At 40.9% G+C, this 18,204-nt stretch overlaps 1 protein-coding gene across 1 annotated transcript in view; it reads right to left on the bottom strand.

The window, feature by feature from the left end:
* Positions 1–3,171: 3,171 nt before the first annotated feature.
* The window catches only part of LOC131962912 (BCL-6 corepressor-like), a 31,104-nt gene continuing 16,071 nt past the window's right edge, over positions 3,172–18,204 (bottom strand). The window contains exons 8-14 of the mRNA XM_059328015.1: positions 17,212–17,558; positions 13,417–13,539; positions 12,219–12,385; positions 11,506–11,651; positions 8,962–9,039; positions 7,376–7,559; positions 3,172–4,895 (exon numbers count right to left, since the gene is read on the bottom strand). Coding sequence (XP_059183998.1) covers positions 3,536–4,895; positions 7,376–7,559; positions 8,962–9,039; positions 11,506–11,651; positions 12,219–12,385; positions 13,417–13,539; positions 17,212–17,558 — 2,405 coding nt within the window. The 3' untranslated portion in view covers positions 3,172–3,535. The remainder of the gene's footprint in view (positions 4,896–7,375; positions 7,560–8,961; positions 9,040–11,505; positions 11,652–12,218; positions 12,386–13,416; positions 13,540–17,211; positions 17,559–18,204) is intronic.

The raw sequence follows: 18,204 nt of genomic DNA, 5'->3' as shown, positions 1-18,204 counted from the left end.
GGAGTTGAACGGTGTGGCTCGGGAGGGGACGTCTGGAATGCCCTGCTCAGCCTGCTGCCCCTGCGACCCGACCCCGAATAAGTGGGGGAAAATGGATGGATAGATGGGATGGATGGTTCGCCAGAAAAGGCTTACCTGATCCTGGCATTGCAAGAAGTGACTTGCTCTGAACCGTAGTGGGATCTATAATAACGCATGACTGAGCTGCCTGTAGCTACTTCTTTGAAGTTATCACAAGTAAGCTACAAATAGCAAACTGTTCAAAGCTATTTCTTTGTAGGTTATAGAAATATAGCCCACAGACCAGATAAACTAAGTGTTTGTAGATAGTGTAGATTTTTTTTGCATAATAAACTACAGGAAAAGCAAGAAATGCAAAGAATTTGCTGGCAGTATGTAGCTTCCCCTTTGAATTAAAAAAAAAGTTGTATAGTTACAATCACCTAGAAGAGTGTCAGACGCTTCTTTAAATTTAGTGCAGCTGCAACAGGCTAGCATTAAGAAAGTATACTGTATGTTCAAACTAAAAATCTTTTGTTTTTGTAAATATACACTTTTGAATTTGACGCATTGCATTTTTTTTTGCAGTTTTTGTACAAACAGCTAGCATAAAGATTGTTATGCTAACTGTTGCTACAAGGATTCTGTATAGCATTGAGAATGCTCTTTGTATGTTACATGATATAAACACTATAACATCACTTCAGACCAATCTAGCTTTAAATATGAGAGCAGTCTGTCCTCTCTTTAATAAGGTTTTTTCACATCATATTTGAGTTTCTAAGCTCTGATTTAGACTCAGTGCCAGCCTCTCAGCAGCTGACGTCTGTGATGCTAACACAACGAAGCAGCCAACCACAAATTTACACTGGCTGTGATTCGCCTCTGCTGTTTATCGCGACTTAACCTCCACACACACACACACAGCTGGACTCATTCATATTTAATTAGTGCTCCCTCTCTCTTCACCTTTCTTCCGTTCTACCTCGCTCTCTTTTTCAACATCTTAAAAGGAGCAGTTTTTTTCTTTCTGATTAAGCTCCCCTCGTTGCCATGGAGTTCCACAATAATGGTGTATGTGTGTGTGTGTGTGTTCATTGTTGGTTGGTCATTGCAAACCACAGTGGGAAAAGCAAGAACGTACAGTGAGGTTTATCGGTTCATTCACTGTGATGAATCAAACCACACAAACTGATCAGCCAATTTATCTTTGTTCATCCATGTTATGTTTACCAAATCAACTTATTACCAAGAAATGTATCAAGATCCAGCCAGCCAACCAACTCATAAGACTCAACAACCAACCAGCTAACCAATTAGACTAATTAACTAGTTTATTAAGAACTAACCAACCATCTAACTAAAGCAACCATTTAATAACTTACCAACCAAGTATACATCTGTCCCTGAAACATCAGCTTTTAGAAAGTAACGTCACAAATTAAAGATTGTCTATTATTTGAGACTGTCAGACACACACACATATATATATATATATATATATATGCAGCTCAAGTTAAGTCGCTTGTGCATAATTAAAGCGTGTAATTTCAGTGATTTTAATTTTAAAAAAAGGAATATTAGTATTCTCAGTGAGGAAGAAGGTGTTTGTGGCGAAGTCTCTTTTCCTTTTCACTCGCCCACATTTTATTATCCTGCCGTGTGTGCGTTTGAATGACTCATCCCACCTATGTGTGTGTGTGTGTGGCTGAACACATCACAAGGGTGTGGGCGAGTGAAAAGGCCGGCAGAGAGAGTGAGAGAGGAAACATCCAGCATGCATGAATGGAGTCTCACTCTGTTTCACATTAGAGAAAAGAGTTTGTCCCAGTTTTTTGAGAAGCAAGTCTCTCTCTCTCTCTCTCTCACACACACACACACACACACACACACACACGCGCGCCAGCACTTCCAACACCATCTCCTTAAAGGACCAGATTGCAGTTTAACCTATAAATTATATTTTAGATATCAGATGCAACATTCATGATTTCTTCTTTTACTAATTTATGCAAAGGGACATTTTCTGACACTAAGTTTGCCCCTCCTGAGATCTATAATAATAATAATGATAATAATAATGTAGATTGTTTACAAAATTAATAAAAAAAAACAAAAAACATTTACGAGACAGAGTGAGGTAGAAAATAAATTGAATCAGGGAGTCAGTGATTCATAATACAAAACTAAGGAAAACAAAGAAAAAACAAACTTACTTGATGTCAGGAGAAAGCTTCCTGCAGGCTCCGCCCACTTCACACTGCTTCAACTTCCTGTTTCAGTGCAGTACAATACCTGAAAACAGTTGAGTTATTCCTATTCCTAATATAATCTTCAAACCGACCTGCTAACACATGCACTGGACACTTCTAGATATTTGAACATTATTAGAGATAAGAGAATAATCACCTTCAGACGGATGTCTTTAAAGTGTTTCGGCATGATTTTTAGGCTTATTTTAGATCAGTTAGGGTTGATTGACATTAATGTCATAGTATTGTCATGGTATTGGCATTTTTATTATTTTTCTCAATATTAATTTAGTTCTCTGGTTAATAATTACATTTAATAAGTATGGCTACTTGACCAGGCTTACCGGCTACCATCTGCTCAGACCAGACAAGGTGCCAAAGCCAATGACAAACATTCTTTAGTAATATTGTGCATATTCCATGAATTTGGCTGCATTTAGGGAAACTAAGAATAAAAGGTTATTGTTTACCGATGGGGACCTCTGTGTCCTCAACACTGTCCGCTGACTAGAACAATGATAGCTAGCTTTGTCCTTTCATTCCAGACAGGCAACAGAAAATGAGGCAAATGGTAAATGGAGTGCACTTATATAGTGATTTTATCCAAAGCACTTTACACTACACACTACGCTCATTCACCCATTCACACACGCATTCATACTAGTGGCAGAGGCTATCCTACCACCATGCTACCTGCCATCATTGGGAATTCATTCACACACCGACGAACGCAGCATCGGGAGCAATTTGGGGTTCAGTATCTTGCTCAAGGATACGTCAGGGATCGAACCTCCGACCTTCCGTTCAGTTAGCGACCGATCTACCAAATGTGGGCTGTGGCTAGCGGCAGCCTGACACCCTGGATTTGTAGCGAGGCAGTTCATGCAGATTGCAGCTTGCACTTGAATTCAGACAACGTATTCTTTATATTTATTGGACAATAAATAGTTTGGTGATGAAAGCCGACAGGATGCTGAATACAAAATGACACACAAAGGTAACAACCTCCCGACCAACGAACCACGTGACAGAAACTGCATCGTATTTACAAAGAACAGATTTAACAACAGTGATACCTGTCCTCATAAATAAAAAATACAAATATTTACAGTTTACATATAGAACATCAATACTGTTACAGTCTCTCCACAGAGGACGTTCTGTCCTCGTTCTGTCCTGTCCAAAGATACAATATTCACATGTATGTTTCAATGTAAAATCTTTGATTTTCTTAATGAAATACTTTATTGTTAGCTTCTCATTTCCCCGGTTACATTGTGTTGTTATGCCCGTGTTTTAAACCTGGCACCCCTGCCCGTGCCCTTCCCTTGCTCTTTCTTCACGTCTGTCCGGATGGTACCTCCCCCCAGGTTCATCCCCAGGTCCCTGATGTGGACTCTTACGTTGCCCAAGTTCCTTTGCCAGGCAGCATCCATCTTTATGGTTTTACCTCCGTGGCCTTGGGCGTCACAGGAATTAGCTTCTCTGTTGGGTGTCGTGCTGACGCTGCCCACTCGCTTTAACCCAGGGCGTTCAGACATGTCAGTTTCCACTGTAGCGTTTGGCTTTGCAGGGCCGGTGATCCCGCCATTTTTACAACGCAATCGTTGCGGTTCCCAAACACGACCATCAACTGAAGCAACAAGGTTTTTAGAATCTGAAACAGTGCCTGTCGTACTCCGTTGATCTTGTCGTTTCCACGTGTTAGCATCCACGCTAACATTAGCAATTTTCTTACTTTGTATTCGCTGTGGCTCTGACAGAGCAGCGTCCACTTTGGTGTCAGAATTCACAGTGTTCCTACATTGTAGTCGCTGTGGTTCACACATACTGGCACCAACCGCCGTGTCGGACTTAATGGGACTGTTCCCAGTGGATTTATTTCCTTGCTGTTGTGGTTCCCACCTGCTGGAGCCCAATTTAGGGTCCGGATTAGCAGAATTAGAAGTCTTACTTTGTTGTTTTGGTTGATCCCACATGTTGGACTCCATTTTAGAGTCCAAATTATTAAAACAACCAATCCCGGCATTCTTATTTGGTAATATTTGTGGCTCCCATATGCTTGCATTTATTGTCATGTTTCGCTTTGCAGGAACAGGAACCCCTGCATTTTTACTTACTCGCTGTTGTGGTTCCCACATGCTAGGATCCATTTTGGTTTCCATTTTAGCTGTTGGAATACTATATCTCAGATGTTTAAATCCTTGGCATTGTCCAGACTCTGCAGTCCTGTTTTTCAACACATTGCCAGATTCTGTGGCGACCTGTCGCTGTGCTGGTAATAATTGTGGAAAACATTGAGGCGGTCTTTGTGATGGTCTTGATATTGCTGGGGGGGGCGTCGTAGGTGGCGAAGACTCCAGGGAGTCCCAACGACTGTCCACAAACTCCAGGGAAGAGCCGAGCATGCCTGCCAGCTCTGGGGTGGCTTCGACCAGCTCCAGAGGGTCCTTGATGTCCGGCCTGAAGGAGGCAAGCTCCTGCTCATCCGGACCTGTTAGGAGCTGCGACAGGGACGCCTGCCGGTAGAACTCGTCCTCGGGGATGGACTGCACGTTGAGCTGAGGGAAGAGGCGCCGGAAAGATCGAGATGTCATCCGAAGCCGGCCCAGGACGTCGGAGAGGAGGAGCCAGTTCCTGGAACTTGAGGAGAGAAAGAGGAGAAAAGATATTCAGAGAATTTGAAGTAAAGGGTTTGGACTCCTGGCTTCAGTAACAGAATATGAAAATATAAATATAAAAATGTTTTTAAATACAGAATGTACGCTGTAAATACAAATAAGCGTGGAGGCCTGCCGTCAGCTTCTCTCCAAAGTACTGGATTGAAACTTCATGCCAGTTTTTGTTTGATGATGATAAGTAAAAACCGGAGATAGGGTCAAATTTATTGAATATAATAAAATAGAACTAGGTGTTCTTCTTGTTTTACCTATGTATTTATATGTTATATTTGTAACCGACATTTCAAATTCTTCATTCAGTATGATTGTGTTTGAAAGTTAAAAAAAAAGTTAAAAATACGATTTTTATGGTTTTGGGTTTGTCTGAAGGGAATCACCTGATACTAATTAGGTTAAATCATTCTATTATATGAATCATTTTCACATGTTTTGTCTCTGTTGTACAAGCGTTACAATTCGAAACAAATATCAGACAGGAAGCAGAGCAAATTATTGATTCATTTGATTATAAATACAGTGTTCAATTTTAGTTCACGTCAGAGAGTTTCTGTTTTCTACATTCTGAAAACGACCTCGACAGGGCGGTTATTGATTCACAATGTTTGTCAATGTGTGTGTGTGTATGTCAAGGTTAAACACACACACACACACACACACACACACACACACACAGAGTAGTGGACAAGGCCACATGTTGCTTTAACGCAAGTTGCCGCTGGAATGTTAAACAACCCGATGAAACGCGCGCGTGTGTGTGTGTGTGTGTGTGTGTGTGTGTGTGTGTGTCAGTACCCGGTGGCCTTGTACCCAGGAGGAGCCATTAATACTACATCAGACACGAGAGAGAGAAAAAAATGAGCGAGAGAAAGAGAGAGGAGGAGAGAAGCGGCAGGGGAGGAAGACGAAGTGGAAGCCAATTAGCCGCGTCGCCACAGCGATGCAATCCTCGTTAACGACCTCTCCGTCTGTCCTGCCTTTATCTCTCTCTCTCTCTTTTTCTCTCCATCTCCTCCCGGGAGGACCTTTTTTCTATCGCTCACACTACCCTTCGTTCGCTCTCTCCCTCCTCCGCTCTTCCCTTCTTTCGTCTCTAAGCTGCTTTCCGCCATCGTAATTGGTGTGTGAGTGTGTGTGAGTGTGAAAAAGAGGGGGATGTGTTAGAACAACACTGAGAAAGAACGTGTGAATAAGAAAAGACAGAGAGTGTGTGAGCGGGTCTGGTCTTCAGCCCTCCTGTGTTTATTTTATTTCAGTATTAGTTATTTTGGGGTGCTTACACAACCCAAGTCCGTTTGGTTAGTCCGAATCAGAGTGAAATTAATTTTTTTGTTTTGTTTGTTGTTTCGTCTGGCTTGCTTTCACAGTGCATATATGTAAGCCAACCCAAAAAAAAGATTTGCGAAGGGGCGTGTACAAAGGCGGAGGGCTGGAAATATATATGCACAGTATTATTGCTTATTGTTGGGAAAGTTGACAGTGGAAAATGTAAACACGGAAATAAACAAAGCAACATGAAGCCGAACCATAAAAATTGCTTTTTATTTTTTTTTTTTACTTTGACTCTTCACTGATCTATCTTGCATACCCTGAGTTCTAGGTCTTTAAGTCTTAGTTCTATGAACATAAATATGCCCATGCCTTGTTCTTTCAAAGGTAGTTCCAATTTTACTTATACCCATAGTCCCTTTAACCATCTTTAGTCTTTGAATCTGAAATTGTAAAAAAGCTTTAGTACTAGTACTTTAAGTCCTCGTTCTTTAAGTCCTAGTTCCATGAACATAAACATGCCTGTGCCTTGTTCTTTCAAGGGTAGTTCCAATGTCACCTATACCCATAGTTCCTTTAACCATCTTTAGTCCTTCAGGGGTAGTTCCTGTAAACCTTCGTCCTAGTTCCCTCAGCCCAAATATATTTACCCAATGATCAATAGGTCAGTTCTTTGCTTATGGTTCCCTTAGTCATAATGTCCTTTAGCCCAGATTAGCCTTTTAGCTTTCTAGTTACTAGTTTATTTGGAACTACTTTTTTTTAACCCCTAGATCCTTTAGCCTTAGTCTAATTCTGTTAGTTCTTATATGTCTGATCTGAGTTTCAGTCCCGACTGGTTCACCCACTACGGTTAACCCTAGATCCTTTATCCTTAGTTCTCTAATTGTGTTAGTTCTTATACGTCTGATCTGAGTTTCAGTCCCGATAGGTTCTCTATGGTTAGCCCCAGATCCTTTAGTTCCTGTAGTCCTTTTAGCCCTAACCCTTAGGCTAGGGTTTATAAGTTCTTAATATGGTTGTGCCTCCAGTCCAAGTTCCTTGAGCCTTTATATGTTAACCCCAGTTCCCTCAGGGGTAGTTCCTTTAGCTGTTGTCACCTTCGGCCTAATATGCTCCCCTCTCTACCTTTCCTTTCAAAGGTCCTTTGACCGATGTTTAGTATCTTTAACTCACCCCTGGGACAGTGACACCTGGATGTTGTAGCAGGGGAGCAGTGGCCGGTCGGACAGCTCAAACTCAAACACTTCTCTCCTGGCACGTTGCTCCTCATCCTCGTCCTCCTCTTCATCCTCCTCCTCCCCCTCTGGCCCCGGTGGGTCAGCAAGAATGTTATACTGTCCTCCCTCACTGGACGGCTCTGGAAGAACACAAAAATGTAATGACTGGTTGAGCAGTAGTTTTTTTAGTCATGTCTGAGTGAGCGGTAACTCTTTTAGTCCTGATTGGTTGAGAGGTAGTTACTTTGATCTGATTGGTTGAGAGGTAGCTACTTTAGTCTGATTGGTTGAGTGGTAGTTACTTTAGTCCTGATTGGTTGAGTGGTAGTTACTTTAGTCCTATTTGGTTGAGTGGTAGTTACTTTAGTCTGATTGGTTGAGTGGTAGTTACTTTAGTCTGATTGGTTGAGTGGTAGTAACTTTAGTCTGATTGGTTGAGTGGTAGTTACTTTAGTCCTGATTGGTTGAGTGATAGTTACTTTAGTCTGATTGGTTGAGTGGTAGTTACTTTAGTCCTGATTGATTGAGAGGTAGTTACATTAGTCTGATTGGTTGAGAGGTAGTTACTTTAGTCCTGATTGGTTGAGTGGTAGTTATTTTAATCTGATAGGTTGAGTGATAGTTACTTTAGTCTGATTGGTTGAGTGGTAGTTACTTTAGTCTGATTGGTTGAGTGGTAGTTACTTTGGTCCTGATTGGTTGAGTGGTAGTTATTTTAATCTGATAGGTTGAGTGATAGTTACTTTAGTCTGATAGGTTGAGTGGTAGTTACTTTAGTCTGATAGGTTGAGTGATAGTTACTTTAGTCTGATTGGTTGAGTGGTAGTTACTTTAGTCCTGATTGGTTGAGAGGTAGTTACTTTAGTCCTGATTGGTTGAGAGGTAGTTACATTAGTCCTATTTGGTTGAGTGGTAGTTACTTTAGTCTGATTGGTTGAGTGGTAGTTACTTTAGTCCTATTTGGTTGAGAGGTAGTTACTTTAGTCTGATTGGTTGAGAGGTAATTACTTTAGTCCTGATTGGTTGAGTGGTAGCTACTTTAGTCTGATTGGTTGAGTGGTAGTTACTTTAGTCTGATTGGTTGAGTGGTAGTTACTTTAGTCCTGATTGGTTGAGTGGTAGTTACTTTAGTCTGATTGGTTGAGTGGTAGTTACTTTAGTCTGATTGGTTGAGTGGTAGTTACTTTAGTCCTGATTGGTTGAGTGGTAGTAACTTTAGTCTGATTGGTTGAGTGGTAGTTACTTTAGTCCTGATTGATTGAGAGGTAGTTACATTAGTCCTGATTGGTTGAGTGGTAGTTACTTTAGTCCTGATTGGTTGATTTTTTGTTATTTTTGCGGTAGTTACTTTAGTCTTTAGTCATTCGTTTCGAGAGATTTATTTGGCCCAACTTTGATCTTTCAGGACCAGTTTAACCATATTCCTTTTTGTCAAACTTTTGTCTTTAGCTATGGGGTCATCAAGGCCTGGTTCCAAATTATGTATATTTTCCCAGCAGTCCCCTGAAGATTGTGAGCATGCATGTTTGTGTTTGAACTAACCGCACGCTGAGCTGCCGTAAAACTCCCAGCAGATCCCCGGATCGCCCTCCGACCTCCCCTGGAGGTCGCAGAGGTAGTCTGCGGAGAGAGAAAGACGGAGAGTGAGTTGCTTCTGGGCTTGATCAAAGAGCCGACCAATCAGAGAGCATGAAGGCAGCGGAATGAAAACAATAGAGCTGCACACGCACACACACACACACACACACACACACACACACACACAAACACACACACACACACACACACACACACAGACACAGACACGCACACACAGTGGAAGACGGGAAGAAGAAGATGAGTGTTTGTGCTCAGTCGGTGCCGGCTTGTCGCTGCGGCGCCTGGCACTGAGTAGACGGATGCTGGCAGGAGTGTGTTTGTGTGTGTGTGTGTGTGAGTGTGTCTGTGTGTGTGTCTGCATGTGTCTGCGTGTGAGTGTGAGTGTGTCTGTGTGTGTATGTGTGTGTGAGTGTGAGTGTGTCTGCGTGTGTGTGTGTGTGAGTGTGTCTGCGTGTGTGTGTGTGTGTGTGTGTGTGTGTGTGTGTGTGTGTGTGTGTGTGTGTGTGTGGCAGTAAGCTGTTCGGGGATTCAACAGCCAAGCCTCATTAAACCCCTCTGGAGAGAGAGAGAGAGCGAAAAGGGAGAGATGGAGAGAACAAATACAGGCAGAGAATGGTAATCAGACAGGCTGCGCGCGCCCAAACACACACACACACACACACACACACACACAGGGAACATCGTTTTCCTCTCGTCTGTTTCCGTCTTGTTGACTCCAACGTTTTGCTCGCTTTACATCCGTTTCATTCTCTGTCATTTTTTTTTCATCCATTTTTTCATCCTTCATCACTCCTTGACAGGAGGTAATGTAAGTACTTAGATTACTTTTCTGTTGTAAAGAGTAACATGACGTCCATGGAGGTATAAAGAGAACTAATACAGCAAAATTTATTCCTATGAAAGTAGCTCAGTGGCGTGTGAAGTCAACACATATGTTTAAAATGACTTAATAAAATTAAATATTTCATAAAATGTAATATTTTGGCAGAATTTTAAGAATTGTATCATACTTTTTCCTGTAGGAATTTTGTCATCTTTGCACTTTAAAAAACATCACGAAGGCAGTTTATGAGTTCAATATCTTGAGATACAAAACTTTCTAAACATGACATTTCGTCACGGCTGGAAATATACTCAGTATTATTTCTTATTAATAGTAACTTAGTGTTGTGTTTTTTTACTCTGTACTGATCTATTGTGCACACAAATCTTTCTGCTCGAATGATCGAATTTACTTCATTCAGCATCTCCTGTATGTGTTCTTCAGCGCAGATGTCAACCAAACATCGGAAGCCAGTCCTCTCCCAGTCATGTTGCATCTTCACAATCCAAACTTTAGTCTGTTTTAATTGAACTCTGGTGCGGTTAAATCCTTGTTACGGTTCATTTGGTTGCTTGTGAATGCTCCAATCGTACTCTTGTGCGCACCAAACAAGCGGTCCGAGACCACTTGCAGAGAGGGTCTATGCCCGTTTCCAAATGGACCCTAGTGTGGTTTGATTCCACTGTGAACGTAATCTGACCAGAATCTAACCCAATTAAAAGAAATGAACCAAAAAGCAGCAGATTGTGGGCTACCTGCGCAGTGAGATGTACACAGATTATATTATAAAGATGAAATTTGTGTCCTTCAGTTTTACTGAAGCTACTTTATCATTACAGAATTTTCGACTTATTGCTCAAAATAACTTAATATGTACCTTTGTGATCGAAGCAGATCGTGGTAGAAGCATCAAGGCTCTCCTTCTCTGATTATACAGCTGTCTGATCGCAGCACGTTGTAAATAATGTATAAACACATTATTGACGAGCCGGAGCCTCATTCTGAGCGTTTCTCTCCAAATTAGTTTTGGGATCACCAGAGAAAATTACTCGTTTTTGCGCTCGGTTCCACGTTGCTTTGTTTGCATTTTTCACTGCCAGCTTTTCAACCAATAAGAAATAATAGTGCGAGTAGATTTCCAGCCCTCCACCTTCGTACACTCCCCTCTTCAAATCTTTTTATTTTATTTGGTCAGCTTAAATTTCTGTACTGTGAAAGCAGACTAAATTCAAAACGAACCAAATGTATCAATTTAATTCTGATTCGGACTAACCAAATGGACTGGGGTTGTGAAAGCGCCCTTAGTCCTAGTTCTTTTAGTCCCAGGTCTTTAGTTGTCGTTCTGTAAATCTTCATCTTCCCAACTTGCCTTCACACCACATAATCAACTAATGATTGATTAAACTACATTTTTTTTAAGACAGATTTAATTTTTGTTAATAAAATGTCTTGCTTTGTCTCAAAAAAAGAAAGCGAAGCTATGCAGTTTAAAGTGAATTAGAAAAGCAGCAAATCTGTGAGTGATATAACTAATCAGTTATGAAAATTTTCTTCATTAATCAATCATCATATTGTTTCTAATTAACAGCACTGAAATGCCCTGCGTGGAACACACACACACACACACACACACACACACACACACACTCACAAACATATCCTACCCTCCAGGAAGGTTTCCATGGCAGCACTGTGGGTCATGTTGGCTGGTCCTCGACCAGAGTAGGAGGTGAGGGTGGGGTCGGCGCCACAGGCCAGCAGGAAACGCACCACCTCTATGTGGTCGTTTTCCACAGCGTCATGCAGCGGTCTAACAGGAAACATAAACAATACACATTATTATTTAAAAAAAGGTTGACTAAGTAAGTATAATAGGTATATTAGTTTTTCTTTGGATTCAGAAACTGAAAATATGATTTGTTATTTTGGCTGAATTTGAGGATTTTATCATTCTTTGTGAAAAATAATTGCGGCACTAAAACAAACATAAAATATATAAAAAATATTGTTCTCCTGGATATTTTATCAGTTAAAAGTGTAAAAGAAAAGATGAGGTTACAAAAGGTGTCCCACAGGGCACTACATCAGCAATGTTCTGATTTATCAACATTCGGTTACTGAAGATTTTTATGCAGATGATGCAGTTACTTAAACAGTAGCCCCCTGTGTAAATCAACCTATTAGCCCCTGCTAAACAGCCTTTCACACACTTCAGTTGGCATTTTACCAAATTAAATGAACCCTGAATGTATATAAAGAAATTTGAAATACATTAGCTACTGAACTGTTTTATAAGTATTCGTTTTTGTGCAGATGATGTAGTTATTTACACAGTAGTATTTTTTAAGACTCTGTATAAAGCAGCGAAAAGTCGTACCTGGTCCCATCCTGAGCGCTGCAGTTGACGTTGGCGCCGTGCTCCACCAGGTGACGTACGATCCCCAGCCAGCCACGGGCGCAGGCCTCGTGCAGGGCACAGTACCCGGCGTTGTCTCTGTGGTTAATGTCGCAGATCCGCCGCTCCAGACAGTACAGAACCACGTCCTGGACACGAGGAGACATGCGAACAAGATCTGAATACTAATTTCAGGTATGCTCTTTTTTGACCACATTTTTTTTTTTAAACTTGCGACCAAAGTTAAAATAAATTGAGTTGTTGGTCATTTAATGGCCATTTAATCTGTACTTGATTAAAACATCATACGTTTTCATTATTAAATATTACAATCTTGAAATATTATATTTTAGTCTCTCTTGTCTGTTTGTTGGTATTTTCTTTATTTAAATTCAAATTTCCAATGCATTTACTGTTTAATTGTACTGTTTATGTTAATATGTAAAATCAATTTAGAAACACAGCCGACTTCTGCATGTATTAAATTAGATTTTTTTCAATTCATTTTTCCATTAACATTTAGAATTTGTGGTTCTTTCATCTTTTCGTCCTTCTCATCGATCTTTACATCACATTCGGACCATCATTGCAAGTGTCAAACAAAACACCAACAAGGAAATTACCTTTTCCTACACCCTCCCTCTCTTCTTCTTCTGCTCTCAAAATGATTGTGGCTTGAAAAAAAACCGGTGTGTGTGTGTGTGTGTGTGTGTGCGTGTGTGTGTGTGTGTGTGTGTCTTGATGGATGCAACTTCATTTGCAAACTGAGCTCGTTAGCTTCACGGCTGCACCTCAACAAGAGAGAGCGAGAGAGGGTGACACTTGTGAGGCCTGACAAGAGCTGTCACACTGTGTATGAAATATTCAGACTGTGTGTGTGTGTGTGTGTGTGTGTGTGTGTGTGTGTGTGTGTGTGTTTGTGTGTTTTCTGTCTCCAAATGATTTTCCAAACGTTGACTGAATTTCAATAAAGGAGCTGTGTGAAGATTCAGGTTTGAGTCAGGACGGTGGATCCTGTTTTTTCACATTTGTCCTGAAGGTACCGCTGCAGGGAAGTTCATTCAGCACCGTGACCGAGGTGTTTTTTTTCACATTAAAATCTTTTTAGTTTCTTTTATTTTTTATATATATATTTATATACATTTATTATATTATTCTTTATTTTGACAAGTCGAGTTACCTCGTATCCCAGGCGCGCAGCGCGCTGCAGCAGCGTTTCTCCAGCGTTTTTGTTCACGATGAGCCGGCGGACTTCAGGGGGGGCGGGTCGGGCATGTTGTGTGTGCTGCGGAGAGGGAGAGACCTGCATGTGTGTGTGTGTGTGTGTGTGTGTGTGTGCGCGTGTAAGTGAGAGAGAGAGAGAGAGAGAGAGAGAGAGAGAGACTTATAAAGTGATCAGCACGCACTCCAGGATTGTTTTTATCACACACACACACACACACACACACACACATACACACACTTCTACATTTATCACTGTCAGATGTTTTCTCTTTAACACACACACACACACACACACACACACAGCCCTAGTTTTCCAGGCTCAGTCGAAAATAGCGCTGTCACCACCTCTGCTCTGTGTGTGTGTGTGTGTGTGTGTGTGAAGCCAGAGGCTCAGGAAAGGGATTCATCTTTCCTCTCTTTCTATTCATCAGTTTGTTTTTTATTTGTGTATAAAGGTAACCTGAGTTTTAATTTTTTAAAACAACAAAGGATACAAATATGCAGTTAAAATCTTTATTACTCTAAAAGATTTAAATGCAATATTTCTTAAATTGACCAAAATTTAGGTTTTAAATGGATCATCATCAGTCAGTGTGTTTGTTGATTTGTCAATAAACTGTTGCTCAGCTATGCAGCTATGTATCTGCCTTGTTTATAATATATGAAAGTTCTTAATTCATTTCAGCCAGTAAAATTTAAATATTTTCTAATTTAAGGATAAAAAATACAAATAAAATCTTTATTATGACTCAATAGATGTATTTCTTAAAATTATCAAAATTTTAATGGATCATCTGTCTCTGGTTTTGCGCTTTTTTTGTTTTCGCATTGAAAAAACCTAAGTGGAAACGCTAATTTGAAAATAAAAATAAATATCATTGTATCATCAGTGTGGAAATGCTTATGTATCAATAAAAAGAAAGCAGATTTAACGATTCCTTTTTACCTTTTTTTCTCTGTAAATTAAAAGTTTTACTGTAAGAGGACATAAAGTTGCCTTAATTTTACATTCAGAAACATGATATGTAATTTTTGTGTATTTTTCATAGACTGTATATAAATAATGGACGTAGTGACCGTGACGTCACCCATTGGTTTGTGGCCCGTTGGAAGCATCGAGTTCAGCGTTACACTCGTCGCCATCTTGTTTCCGATACGGGGAGCAGACCATATTTGGACTGTGGAGGAGCGAGAGGGATCTGATCAACCTGACTGAGAGAAACTGCTGCTAATTCATGTTAGCATTAACTGGAGCATTAACTGGGATGTTCATTTTGGTTAGCAAAGAATTAAAAAAAAATGTTTGTTCCTGAACAGCGACTCCTTGGAGTGTCTGTTAGTCCAACTAAACACTGAACAAGACATTTTTACTGAACAAATCATTCAAATAAACTGTCATTAAGTGAAAATACAGTGAAAGGGTCAAAGTTATGCGACCAAACCGCTAAACGTCCTTTTTTATACCTATATAACGTTATATATAACTTTATTGACACGTTGCCGTGGATACGCATTGTTCTGCTTCTCTCCTGATGATCTCGCCTCGTAAGTGACCTGTCAATCAAAGGTAGCCACGCCCCAAATCATATGATTCTTTATCTTCTATTTTCTTCTAAATGGGACCATTATTAGAACTATTAACATCAAATTGTCTTGAAGAAGATCTTTTACTAGTGATTGAGACCTTAGTGTTGTCCTAAAAAAAATTCTGAGGAAATAAATCAAGTGAGAAGTTTTCTCATTTTGCATTGAAATGAATGGACAGAAATGTTTTTGCAGCCACACTTAGCGCACTTCCTGGTTTGCCTCCCTGTTCAGATCCGGAGGTTGCCGCCTGGTATTTTAACATAAAATTCAAAATCATTTTACATTCAAGAAACATTGAGCAAATTAATTATACAATATATTGGGTTTTTTTAGATTTAAACTTCTATTTTATGGTGAAAATCAATCCATTCATTATCTTTAACAGCTCATCCAAACTCACTGGGGGCTGGAGCTGAGTGTCAACTGGTGACCCTCTTGCTGTGAGGCAAGAGTGCTGACCACTATACCATATCTTTATGGTGAAAAAGAAGCTACATGAAATAAGAACAAAAAAAAATTAATAAAACAAGAAAAAAACCTTGTTAAACAATACAGTACATTTCTGGAAAATAACCAACTCCGACTGGCGATGTTGATCCTTTCAAAACTCTATTAAAATTGTGGTTATTTCAATAACACTCATAATAAATATGTTAGATTAGGTGAAAGATGTTTTTTAATCTTAAATTAGAGAATCTTAGAGAATGCTTTTTATGGTTGAAATGAATTCAGTTTTTTTATATTTTCTGAACGAGGCGGATAAAAAGCTGCCGACGCCACGGCAACAGCCTCCACCGCTCAGCAGCCAGACAGCGTGCGTGTGTTAACGCGTTTGTGTGTAATGTGTGTGTGCACAGGCGTCTGTCAAACGAAGCCGCTCGCTGCCACGCATCGACAAACAGGATGCGAGCTTTGCCCCGGAGGTGTGTGTGTGTGTGTGTGTGTGTGTGTGTGTGTGTGTGTGTATGTGTGTGTGTGTGTGTGTGTTCTGTATATCAGCAAACAAGAAGGAGGGTCGAGCGGAAAAGAGAGAGAGACAGACAGACAGTGTGTGTGTGTGTGTGTGTGTGTGTTTGCTGCCCTGAGGAAATCTCCGGTGCAGCAGCTGTCAAAATGGCACAAGCCGCCGCCACACACACGCGCATGCATACACACACACGCGCACGCGCACACGCACGCACGCACACACAGTGCATGTGCAGAATATGATTCTTCCACCATAATCTTCAATCACTCCCTCCCTCGTTCACTCTCTCTCTCCTTCAATTGAATTACACACACACAAACACACACACATACACACACACACACACACACACACACACCCGTCCCTGCAGAGTTTTCCCAGTGAGCTCCAATCAGGACAATAATTGTGGCGATTAACACACAAGAAGAAGAAAGAAAAGAAGAACTGGATCACAGAAAATCTTGTTTCTAACATTTTGTGCCTAACTTCTCTAAAAATCATAAAAGAGTTTGACTCTGTGCCAGTAAAATAATCAGCAAAATATAAAAGCAGATTTTTTATTAATTTTTGAACTCCGGGATGCACTGACACTCAGTGTTTACACAGTTTACAGCCTGGCTCAAACAACAAAACCTGACTGCAACCAATCAGAGCAAGGAAACCTGATCTCCGACCAATCGGACCAATGAAACCTGACCTCCAACCAATCAGAGATACGAAACCTGACCTTTAACCAATCAGACCAACGAAACCTGACCTACGACCAATCAGACCAACGAAACCTGACCTACGACCAATCAGACCAACGAAACCTGACCTACGACCAATCAGAGATACGAAACCTGACCTACGACCAATCAGAGATACGAAACCTGACCTACGACCAATCAGAGATGCGAAACCTGACCTACGACCAATCAGAGATACGAAACCTGACCTACGACCAATCAGAGATATGAAACCTGACCTACGACCAATCATAGATACAAAACCTGACCTACGACCAATCAGACCAACGAAACCTGACCTACGACCAATCAGACCAACGAAACCTGACCTACGACCAATCAGACCAACGAAACCTGACCTACGACCAATCAGACCAACGAAACCTGACCTACGTCCAATCAGAATACCGAAAAATGACCTTCAACCAATCAGAGCAAAGAAACCAGAAAATAAGGGCTCATCACTCACCTTTCCACTTGTCTCGTTGTCACTTCCTCCCTCCTCCTCCCTTGCCGCCTCTCCTCCCGTGTGCTTTGTCTTGAACGGGCGCTTGCCCTTCGGCTTGCCCAGGTCGTCGCCATGGCAGCGGAAGGATTGGGGGTCAGGCAATGAGGAGGAAGGAGGAAGAAGAGGAAGAGGTAAGGACGGGAGAAAACCGGAGACCCGGCGGCTCTCCCTCAGCTTCTGATGTTTGTCCTGGAGGCGGGAGGAGGCTATGGAGGTGAAGGATGCAGGAGAGGTCTGCCGGGGGGCGGGGCTGCATGGTTGGCGGGGGAGATGGGCGGGGGAGGAGGTGGGTGGGGTCACGTGAAAAACTGAAAGAAAAAACAGGGTTTTTACTTTAAAAGATTACAATTTCAAGGAAGTTATGCAGTTATGTCTTAAACTTCACTTCCTACAATGCACCATTAGAAATATGCAGAATTATCTGTCAGCAGCTGCTGTTTGCAGTGAATCCATGGATGTACAGACAACAATCACTGGATTACTGTGACACCGAAGATAACTTAAAAATGGCAGACTGTTCAAGAAAGTTCTGCAGATAAAAGCAAATGTCTCTGATGTCTAAACAGATTTTCAGACCTAGTTTACAAATTCTCCCCTCTTCTCTCAGACCTACTTCTTTTTTAGCAGCTAATCACTCTTAAATACGTGAAACTACACTTCCCAGAATGCTTTGTGCACTATTAAAATTATGCAGAATTAGCTGTTAGCAGCTGCTGTTTGCACTAAACTGATGGATGTTCAGATGTTTCACTGGATGACTGTGACACTGAAGATAACTTAAAAATGTCATCATTTTCAGGGAAGTTGTCTTTTTTCTATGAAAGATATTGTTATTGTGGTAAATGTTTCATTGGAATCGTCTTCATTGGAAACTAAACTATAGCCCTTCTTTTATTTGGAAGATAATCATTCTTGAACTTCACTTCCCATCATGAACCAGTAAAAGTGTGCAGA

This window comes from Centropristis striata, chromosome 24, assembly GCF_030273125.1.
Source record: "Centropristis striata isolate RG_2023a ecotype Rhode Island chromosome 24, C.striata_1.0, whole genome shotgun sequence".
Lineage (NCBI taxonomy): Eukaryota > Metazoa > Chordata > Actinopteri > Perciformes > Serranidae > Centropristis > Centropristis striata.
The sequence above is the reverse complement of the archived record's forward strand: the minus strand, read 5'-3'. Positions and strand labels throughout refer to the sequence as shown.